A 10,452-nucleotide genomic window follows, 5' to 3' on the forward strand; every position below is an offset into this window, starting at 1 on the left:
AAGTGATTAAAATAAATTTTATTTTGGGAAACACATTTGGTTAAACTCACTTACGGTAGGCGTCTTAGTCCTCACAGGTATGTTGCAGTGAGAGTAAACAAACTTATTGATTAAATCATTTGGCATAATAGTCGCTTTACTTTCAAATGTACAGTTCAAAAGGCCACTTAATGCACTTCACAGCACAGTCAGTAAAGGACATGTAAACACACACTACAATAAACAAATATACTTGTTCTCACAGAAAAAATAAATGCATTACTAGTCTCGCAGTTTAAGAGCATCATTTAAACCGTAAATATGTTCACTTTTGACTTGAGATCCTGATGGCAAATCTAAAAACGTTCAAGTTGAAAAACATTTTAATTTAGAAAAGAAAAAAATATATTTTAAAAATTATTTTTTGTATGCCCCCATGCTTATTTCTTATTAATGAAGGAAAGTGCCTTGTTTTTATTACAACATGGATTTTACATCATCTCTTACAATAATAAATTAGCAATTGCTGATGTAGTTCTTTAGTACTTTATTGTACTTCTATAAATTCTGGCTCGTTTGGATGTTTAAGAAACACAGTTTGAAATGTTGATGCAGAGCATTAAACCTGTGCCGTCACTGTGCAGGCTCTAATCTCTTGGCTGGCGATGTCATTTTCTTCTGTTGAAAGCCTGGACAGAGAGGTGACCATTTGTTACCAAAACATTTATATTACAGTCCAATAGAGAAAAAGTGAAAATCTAAAAAGTGCAAACCTGAATCTGTAAGGGGTAACTGGTTTAACTCTTCCTCCAGCTGCTCATCGGTGATATCCAAGCGTCTGTAAGGCACCGCAGGCAGAGCACTGAGCAGGTCGGCACCTCGGAGGCTCGGCTCTCCGGGGATTCGCAGACCGTTTGTTGGAACTTCAGGATAACTTGAGATGGAATCCGGCTTTGACTCGTCCAACAAAGACTTCAGTTCCTCCTCCAACTCATCCATGTCTTCATCTACAAAAAAAAAATAAAACACATGACAAACTTAGACCCTCCTTGATATTCATGTACACAATGTATTTAAGATCCAACAGTACGTCATACCTGCGCTGGTCACGCCACTGGATATAGTTTGGTTCACCTCATCTTGAGTGTCACACAACTGGTTAAATCGTAGGAAAGACACATTAAGATGTTTTAAGTGCAAGATTTAATTAAAATGCTGAAATATACAATGAACTATCTGTAAATGTACATCGACTGTACCTCCTGTATTTGATCCACAAGACTCTCAGCACGCTCCACAGTCACATCCTTGAGAGAGAGTCTCAGGGCGGACACTCCGGCCTGATATGCTTGCATAACCTAAAAACACACTCGGTTATAGATAACGACACAGAAAGAGAGCTGACGTTCACTCTGCCCTCTTACCATCTTATCAGTCTGCGACTGGGCTATTCTGTCCAGGATTCCTCTGATGGACTCCAGTTTGGCAAACAAGCTGTCGGCTCTCTTTTCCACCCTCTTGCAGCCCCTTAAACACCTCAGCGCCTGTGGGATAGACAGTGAATATTACCACTGAAACCAGTGCTGTGAGGTTTGGTTTGCGCACAGTAAGATGTTTTTTTTTTTTTTGTTTCAGTTCAATGCTATTATGTACCTGTGATTTCTTCCCTTCCCGGAGAAGTGTCCTCGCTTCCTCTTTGCACCTGCAGATAATGCAAAGCTTCAGCAATGATCATAAGACAGCATGACTTTCACAACCATTTAAATGTAATGCAGTCCTTCTGACTAATTAGTCCAATAACTGGAAAAAGACAGCTGTCGCACATTTAGGTTATTTCACAACTGGAACAAGTTAATGACTACATCACATACGGTAAATGTAGATTTGTAAAATAAAAGCACTATCACTACTCATTGTGTTTCTACTTAAAGTTCATATTTGAGTGGATGTACTTGTCAGCCTCAAGGCCCAGTTTCTCCACCCGCTCTCCCAGCAGCTTCTCACTGCGCTGCAGCTGGTAGATGCCCATATCCACATCACTGACTGGGGAAACATTATCTTGCCCAGCCTGACAAAACTTGACAATCTGTAAAGAAGACACGTTGAAGACAGTTGAAAATGAAAACATTAAACCAGCAATCAAGAGTATATCTCTTATGAGGCTTTGTCGAGAAGGATAACTGGCAATCTTTTGAATGAGAATGTGTTTACCTTCTCACCCTCGTGCAGTGAAACCGTCACTTGCTTGTCCCTCTGCAGCTGCAGGAGCGCCATGCACAGGGTGCTCTCATCGGCACAGACGTCAGAGGAGAGAGTACAGAGCTCTGGAAATGACAGGATGGAGCGGCTTGCAAATCCACTGCTCCGGTACACCTTGAGTAATTCTGCTGCTTTCTCCTGGAAAACAAAAGAAAACCACAATAACGTTTAGTGTCAGCCCTGAACATCAGAGATTGGGAAAGGGGAAGCATTCAGCACGGTGGCAAGTTGATCCGTCTTCAAAGTAACGTTATCTTTGGCGGTACCGTACTCCACACACTCGTTTGCATGTTTCCATTTTTATTCAGATGCGTACTATATTTAATTAAGATAATTAAGTGTTGTACTGGACATCTGTTGTAAAAACTGAAGGGGGACTAATAAAGGTAATGCACAACATAACATGGTGTTTTATTGTAGAGCCTCATCAGGAAACAGGGAGTTAAACAAACCTTCACTAGTTCAATGACAACGAAGGACTCCTCCAAAGGCACCTGGTTGCTTCCCAGAAGAGTTGAGAAGGTCCATTTCAGAGGTTTTACCAGCAGCAGGCCAACACCCCAGGACAGCCAGCCACAGTCCACATTGGCAGCGAACTCGGACTCCCTCTGGATCTTCCCACATCTGGCAGAAGTTAAAATACAAGACGATGTAACCAGTCTGACCCACAGAGACAGTAACAGTCAGCGATGGCTGACGCAGTAACGGTTACCTGGCCATGGACTGGATGACAGTCGCCAAGCCCAGTGGTGACTTCTCCTTCCTTCTGAAGCTCTTGTTCAGCTCCCGCAGACTGACGCACACGGTGCCTCGGTCCCTGCAGCTGTTTATGACCAGAGCCGTCCAGAAGTCCATCTTACTGTCCCAGTCCGTCGTGTTGACATCTCGGTTCTCATTGAAGTCCGAGAACATAAAATTCATCCGCTCGTCGTCCTCCCATTCAGCTGCCAACTTAATTTCTGTGGCGTTAGACATTTGAAATACCTGAACTTACGCGTTAGCTAACGTTTAGCTTAGAGTCAAGTTAGCTAACAACAGCCACTAACTGCTCTCTTTCTGAGCAGAAACAAACACTTTAACGTTATGCGAGTTACAGTTTCCTCTGTTAAAGGAAAACTCAGAGCATTAGCTCGCATACAGCTGCCAGCTATCGAAACCAAACCTCACCTCAACATGATGCATTGATATTCGACTAACATGTCAACAACGTATGGGCGCGCGCGTTTTATAATTCAGCACCTTGCGAAAAGACGGTGATAACGTGTGCAAAGAAGACGACGCTATTACTCCACCCACGCAGACAGCCGGAGAAACAAAGCGAGCGCACCCATACCTCTGCTCACGAACATTCATTTTGCGCATCTTACGCGCATATCCCTGCAACGCGTCAGATATCTTCTGCCCAGGATACATGCGTGGTTTAAGTATTTTTAATTTGAGTTTGCAGTGAGTACAAACTACTGAATGGCGTAATTTAATTATTTATTTTATTTTCTACAGCCTGTAGTCTACAACTCAAAGGGCCTCATGCGCCATTATCCAGATTTAACAGCTAACACAGTCTTATATGGTACCAACTCTTTAAGACTCATTTGTACTGCAATAGAAAATAAACTACTGATGGCTGCAGGAGTTGTGTTAAGGGGTTATCACGGTTTTCGAGAAGCAAATTCTAATCACTTAAGACAGGACAGATCATCTTTAATGGGCTTTAAAACGGAAATTAATCATATAACCCCTTCCATGTGCATATGTACACCGCAACAATTAAATAGTTTGTAACTGTACATTAAAAAACAGGAAATTATTTGAACTTTTTCAGAACTTTAATATACATTCTCCAACATGTTGTATAACGCCTCTCATATTGTTTATTTGTTATAATCCCCAAGTTTACAGTAGTGCCCCCAAATGTTCTCTCATTTCCCACGTCCCCCAAAAAATCCCAGTGTTGTGAACTGGGGAGACATTTTGGATAATAGCTTTAAAAACACTACATTCTAAAGAACAATAGCAGGTTCACATTTTCAGTTAATTTTTGCGCCCCATGATTAGTTGCTCATGCCTCAGACTGGCTCTGATCCTATGTTATTATTGCAGAAGGAACATTAAATCCAAAACAAATTCAATGGTATCTCATATATAAAGATAGACATAATTAAGGATTTTAAGTATTGAAATGGTAAGTATTGCTTGTTTTACTTCTATCATATATATTGTACTGTGTCATGCAAAATGCTACACAGATAAACTACACAGTGTAATTTACAAAACCTTCATTGTTTTACAGTCAGTTACAATATCCAATGAATAATTCTGTCGATGCACATGCATATCATTTTCACATTGGTAAAATGCAGCATACAATATAATAGTTTAGTCCTGCCAAACATTGCCTAGATTCATTTTTGGCAGAACAGAAGCAATGCGGCAGTGACACAACACTTACGTTGGCATGTTACTGATGCTGTGTATCATCACATTATTGCATTCAGATGTTAAGGGATACTGCATAAAAATAGATTAATCATTTAATCAGTTGCCTTGCTTAAAACATCAGGTGAAACAGCAGACCTTAAGTTACATGGCTTTAACATTTTGCAGTCTTTCCTTTATTTGGCACATGTTGATAAATGCTGAGAAACACCTCCTTTCGCTCTAGCTGTAGCATGTCTACTTGGCACTTAGATCCAGCAACAGGTGCTGATAGGCCAGGGTGTTGCCTTTGAAGCTAGCAGCCAGCATTATGTCCTTGTTGTCTACAGATACCAAGCTGAACGCTCGCGGGGCTCTCATGTTGAGCTCCTGGAAGGGCTGAAAGCGTTGCGTGAGGTCATCCCACAGATATACTCTGGAGAAGGAGAAATCACTTCCAAGAATTAGGTACTGGCGGAGGCCCACTGTGAAAGGATACACTGCCATTGAGCCTCGAGAGGGAAGAGTCTGGATCTCTATGAACCGCTGCCCTTCCCAGCGGAGGATCTTGGAGTCACCTATGAAGCGTGTGAGGCAAAGGTAAAGGACTTTCCTCACCCAAAAGTGCTTAACCATCTGTACATCTGCTAGCTCTGTGATTTGGGAGAAGAAAACAAACTGCTTCTGGCCTCGGTTCCACTGGTAAACCACCGGCGCCTGAGAGGCGCTGGAGAGGATGAGGTGAGGCTTTCCCCCAACATCAAGGAACTCCACATGTGTGTCCCGATGCCAGGGATGAAGGGACTGGTGGGTATAGAAACCATTGCTGTTCCAGCGATAAATGCTGGTGGAGCCTGCCTTGGAGCTGTCTGCTACTACAAAGTACCACTCTTCATCCAGCTGGAAGGTCTCCACAAAGTTGGGCTTCCTCACGCGAGTGGTGTCGATGTCTTGGATCTTTACAAAGCGCTGCGGGTCCACTTCCCACCTGTGATAACAAAAGTGTTGTCATAGTATTCCTACAGCTTTTCACAGATAAAATAATCTTTTGGGAAACACACTTATTTGCTTTCTTGCCGAGAGTTAGATGAGAAGATTGATACCACTCTCAGCACACATTGAGGAATGTATTCCCGCAATTGACTACATTTACCATCAACACTGATTGGACATCTGCATAAAAGGTGGCGACTTTTCCCCCTTAAGGATATGTTTTTTTATATGCTGGAGAAATTCAACAGGGCACTAGACCTGCAAGATTAGATTGCAAGCCTTACTTGTAGATATGAGATCCACCAAAGAGTTGAGCGACAACCATGTAAAGACTGTTGTTTATCACCACTGGTTTGCAGTACACAGCAGAGCGAGCTGCATGAGAGATACACATGAGCAGAAAAGACGGTAGGATTATTTTTTTTAAACATGGAATGGTACAATATTTGTGCTTTCATAGCCGGCAACTTACAGGTAATGTTATGAAACATCCTGAAGACCATCTCCACGTGATCCCATACGTACAAGGTGCAGAACCCTGAGTCAGGCTGAGCAAAGGCCACAAACTGATCCTCATTGAACTCATAGGACTCCACCGACACAGAGTGGAAAGGGAAGGTTTCATAAACAGCAAAATCTATGGGAAGACAAAGTGGAATTACAATACTAACCCTAACCCTATAAAACAAGGAGTTATGCCATGACACCACCAGAACCTTTGACAGAGAGAAGGTGAAACCTGCGCTGATGCAGTTGAAGTCTCGTGGTGTGAGGTCGTGGATTCGGCGTCCCTGGAATTCAAAAGGGCTGGCACAGTAGATGGCAGGAACAGAAGTGTTGGTCTTCTCCATCCAGTCGACCAGCCATTTGATCTTACAGTCGCAGCGGAAAGAGTTCCCCCGCAGGTCTCTGAGTAACAGGTAAGGAAGAGAGACAATAACAGTTTATATCTTAAATGCTCAATTCAGCTTTATTGGCCAAGTATGCACATACAAGGAATCAGATTTTTTTCTTTTTCCATCTCTCTCGATGTACTAACACAGTGTTAATAACTGCTAATAACAGCTAGGGACAAAGACAACAAAGCTGGACAGATAAAGGTAAAGAATGACTGTTATGTACAGAAAAAATCTTCCTAACCTCTAACAGGAAGGAAACAACCGACAAAAGTGTTTTAGTGCACCAGCATGGTTTGACTCAGACAGAAACCACACACTGGAGCCAGACAGTTTTACAGCCAATTGTGGTAGTCCACTAAACCCTCAGGGAACCCCAGCAAACCAGTGTTTTGTAGAGACAGAATGTAGGGTCAAAGCTCTTGGGTTTACTTCAGTGAAGGCACACTTACAAGTCTGTGAGGATGTCTAGATGCTTGAATAGATCTCTTGGCAGCTGCTGCAGGTTGTTGTTTGAGAGCGATCTGAAAAATACGAGAAAACATAGCTGTCCTCATTGTATATAATTGCTAAAGAAACGGTGTAGCTGCTTTTTTTTCTAATGTTCTGGTTTCTGTCAAATTGTGTTGGTATTGTGGAAAGTGACAATTGTTAGACAGGGTTTCGTATCTTATTAGCTCAACACAATACTTACAGGTGAGTCAGGGACTTGAGTCCTCTGAGGGTGTACTTTGAGAGAGCCTGGATGTCGTTATTCTCAATGAACCTGAGGAGAGAATAAACCTCTCACATGTCACACAGTGATGACAAACTTTGAAATTCAGCCTATATTATAGGATGTCCTGCTTGTTTGGAAACAAGGTTGTGTTCTCAGTGCAGGATACAATAGGAATTTGACTGTAAGCAGCAATTATGTCATTATGATTGATTTACTATCAAAAGGTAATGGCCTAAGTTGTAAGTCTGGGTTGAAAACATTTGACAATACAGATATATATTTTATTATTTTTTATTTTCCATTTGATAGATCCTACTGACTAATGCAATCAGTGTAGAAACTGCAAAGAAAAAATGTTTAAAAGAAAGACGTTGATGGCAAAAGCTAATTTCATGCCTTTGATTAAAGTGATAAAAATAAGTGCAGCCGGTGTTAAAAAGGTCTGCGTGTCAGCATCATTTGATTCCGTCCTGTCTACGTTTTGTCTATTGTTAGACGAGGACGTACAGCATGTGCAGAGGTGGCTGGATATGAAAGTGTGACTTTATTAGTATTCATAGCGGGTAGTGACGGTATTGGCAGCGATGCAGAGAGGCCTGATGGCTGGGCTGCAGCCAAAGCCACACACAGCACGCAGCCGGAGGCAGGGCCACCACTGAGAGCTGCATGCTCCAAGCCATCAGCTAACTACTTTCTAAAGCACATCAATTCACAGAATGGCATATTCAGCTTTATCACACTATAGAGGCAGTGTGCTCGCTTTCGTAGGAGGATTTATTTTCAGTTTTACTTTTGGCATCCTTTGCAATACTGCAGTCCAATCCTGAAATCTTACAGTGCTGCATTGAGGTCAATTCTATTCACTTTGCAGGGAAATAAAGCTACGTAGACCTATTGTAATTAATCATTCACGAAAGCAAACAATGCATGACAGAAAGCAAGGAGTGCAATACAAAAAATCAGTTGAAAACTGCGTAGCTTTGCTAAACAATTACTTATCAACATGTCATCAATATTTAAAAAAAAATCTGATTCACCAAAACACAGCGAGTTAAAAAAACTGGTCAAAATGATTTTTGAAGAAGCATTGAAGTGTTACACTTACAGGTACTGCAGGTGAGACAGGCCAGCAAAGGCATCATTGGCAATCATGGTGAATGTGTTGGAGTTCAAGAGCCTGCAAAAAGGAGACAATAATGACCAAGTCATGCAGATAGTGTGAGACATGTTCAACTGAAGTGAGAGGGCTAAACAACCGACTGACACATTAATGTATATAATTATTTATATTTGTCTTTGGGCTAATTCAGAGATGCTTTTTAAAGAAGAGAGTACAATGCATACATAAAAACAGTTATAGTCTCATAAAACAATCACAGGATATAAAGCTAATATAATATAAACACATAAATACTTTGGAATCACACAAACACACACAGACCAGGACAAAAACACACACACACACACACACACACACACACACGTGACCACACACTCATGATTGCATCTGAGCAGATAAACGGCCCTTTGTCCGGCAGAGCAGAACTGAAGGGAGTCAGTGATTGGCAATGACACTGATACAGAGCCACTTTACTCTTATTACTGCTATGTCACCACTGTTTTCAATAAGCATTCATTTCTAGTGGCTGAAGTCACTCCCATTGTCACTGCAAAACAAAAGCTGTCTGCGAGCGCTACAATATCGACTGTGTTAAAGCATGTGTGTGACATTAAGTGTAGTGACTTTATTTTGAAAACAGGGACGAGTGTGAAGCTCACTGGTATAGTAAAAGAGATACGAATTAAGAGTTCATGATGTTTAAAGGTTGTGAAAGGGTCGGAACACTCACAGGAACTGCAGTAGATGAAGGTGCGAGAAAGCTCCCTCTGGGACTGTAGTAAAGGCTGCGTTTACCATCGTCCTGTTCAGACAAACAACATCATCATCATCATCCTCATCATCCTCATCATCATCAGATGTGTAGAAGAGTCACTTCATGTGTTTCATCTTATACTAACATAGACTGTGTATTTATTTATTTCTTCTCTCGGGACATGGCCTTCCTTGCAGTGTAAATATGAAGAAGGGCTAAATATATTATATATATAAAACTAGGACACACAAGTTCCTTCTTCACATCTTCTTCTCTATTGTAAAAGGAGGACACCTCCGCCAGCCTGTGCTCTGGAATTCCCTTGACTCAGTATTCAATCCTCTGGCGATGGGGGTCAGTGTCCCATGCAAAGGGGCAACTTGTAACTTTCTAAGTAGAACATAAAATTCCCACATCAAGTGTTACGCTTCACAATGTATTACATGTGCTCCATTCATTGAGCGCATCTCTGAACTCTCTTCAAGATTAGATCTCTCAGAGGAGAAGCAGGTCTCCTGCAGAGAAATAGAGAATCTATTGTTAGTATTACTCTCTGGAGCTCGACCGCATTTTACAGCTGTGCTGCCCCAGCTAAGTTCAGTAATAAAGTACAGTAAAGGGACATTATTATTACCATTATTAATATTTAATGCTGTCTGGTATATATCTCTCTGTTAATGCACAGACACAGCATAAAGAAAACAGCAGCTATATTCACTTTTAGTTTGTTAAAAGACAAGTAGGGGTTCTCGCATCATTACATAATAGAGGGTGACGTGAGGGTCAGTGATGTACCCATCTCTACCAGCCTGCATAATGCTCACACTTCATACAGGTTATGAAAATGTGCTTTTGAAGAGTGAAAACCACGGACACACACAGATGTTGGACTCACAGAGAGATGATTCCAGGTGGGAAGCTCTTGGGGATGGCCTTGGTATCCACGCAGAAGGCACTGTCTTTGGTGCAGGAGCAGGTCGCAGGACATCTGGGAATCTTTGGGGCTCTCCTGGCGTTTGATTCCCTCGGCAGGCAGAGACACAGACACAGAAGCGACAAGCAGATCAGCCTCGTCCATCTCTGTCCGAGCTCCAGCATGCTTGGGCAGGAGGGAAGGGAAGCTGTGTGGATGAGCTTCTTGAAGTTTCTCCTCAGTGGCTTGTTAAGAGGCGATGATCAACCTGCCTACAACCCCAGCCGCTACGATAATGCTCAGCACAGAGTTGAGCATGAGAGTGAGGGGATGGGTAAGAGAGAAAGGAAGGGAGGGAGGAGGGAAAGTAAGCGTAGTCCTGTGTATTCTCAGTGGAAGGGGAGG

The 10,452-nt window shown here is 42.0% G+C and overlaps 2 protein-coding genes across 2 annotated transcripts; both read right to left on the reverse strand.

Moving 5' to 3' along the window:
* chmp7 (charged multivesicular body protein 7) lies at positions 1 to 3,425 on the reverse strand. The gene is made up of 10 exons (XM_079160590.1): positions 2,951 to 3,425; positions 2,691 to 2,862; positions 2,191 to 2,376; positions 1,932 to 2,065; positions 1,633 to 1,681; positions 1,404 to 1,523; positions 1,239 to 1,337; positions 1,077 to 1,134; positions 753 to 986; positions 1 to 668 (listed from the first exon to the last, which is right to left on the reverse strand). Exons 1-10 carry the CDS (start codon positions 3,211 to 3,213, stop codon positions 613 to 615), a joined length of 1,371 nt encoding a protein of 456 aa, XP_079016716.1. The 5' UTR covers positions 3,214 to 3,425; the 3' UTR covers positions 1 to 612.
* Positions 3,426 to 4,911: 1,486 nt separating this feature from the next.
* On the reverse strand, positions 4,912 to 10,232 carry lgi3 (leucine-rich repeat LGI family, member 3; the record flags this gene model as incomplete). The annotated part of the gene is made up of 9 exons (XM_079160771.1): positions 4,912 to 5,641; positions 5,931 to 6,021; positions 6,119 to 6,283; positions 6,386 to 6,555; positions 6,995 to 7,066; positions 7,237 to 7,308; positions 8,366 to 8,437; positions 9,111 to 9,182; positions 10,030 to 10,232. The coding sequence occupies 9 exons, from the start codon at positions 10,230 to 10,232 to the stop codon at positions 4,912 to 4,914; spliced, it is 1,647 nt and encodes a 548-aa protein (XP_079016897.1).
* Between the last annotated feature and the right edge of the window lie 220 nt (positions 10,233 to 10,452).

Source organism: Pholis gunnellus (genome assembly GCF_910591455.1).
Source record: "Pholis gunnellus genome assembly, chromosome: 6".
NCBI classification, from domain to species: Eukaryota; Metazoa; Chordata; class Actinopteri; order Perciformes; family Pholidae; genus Pholis; species Pholis gunnellus.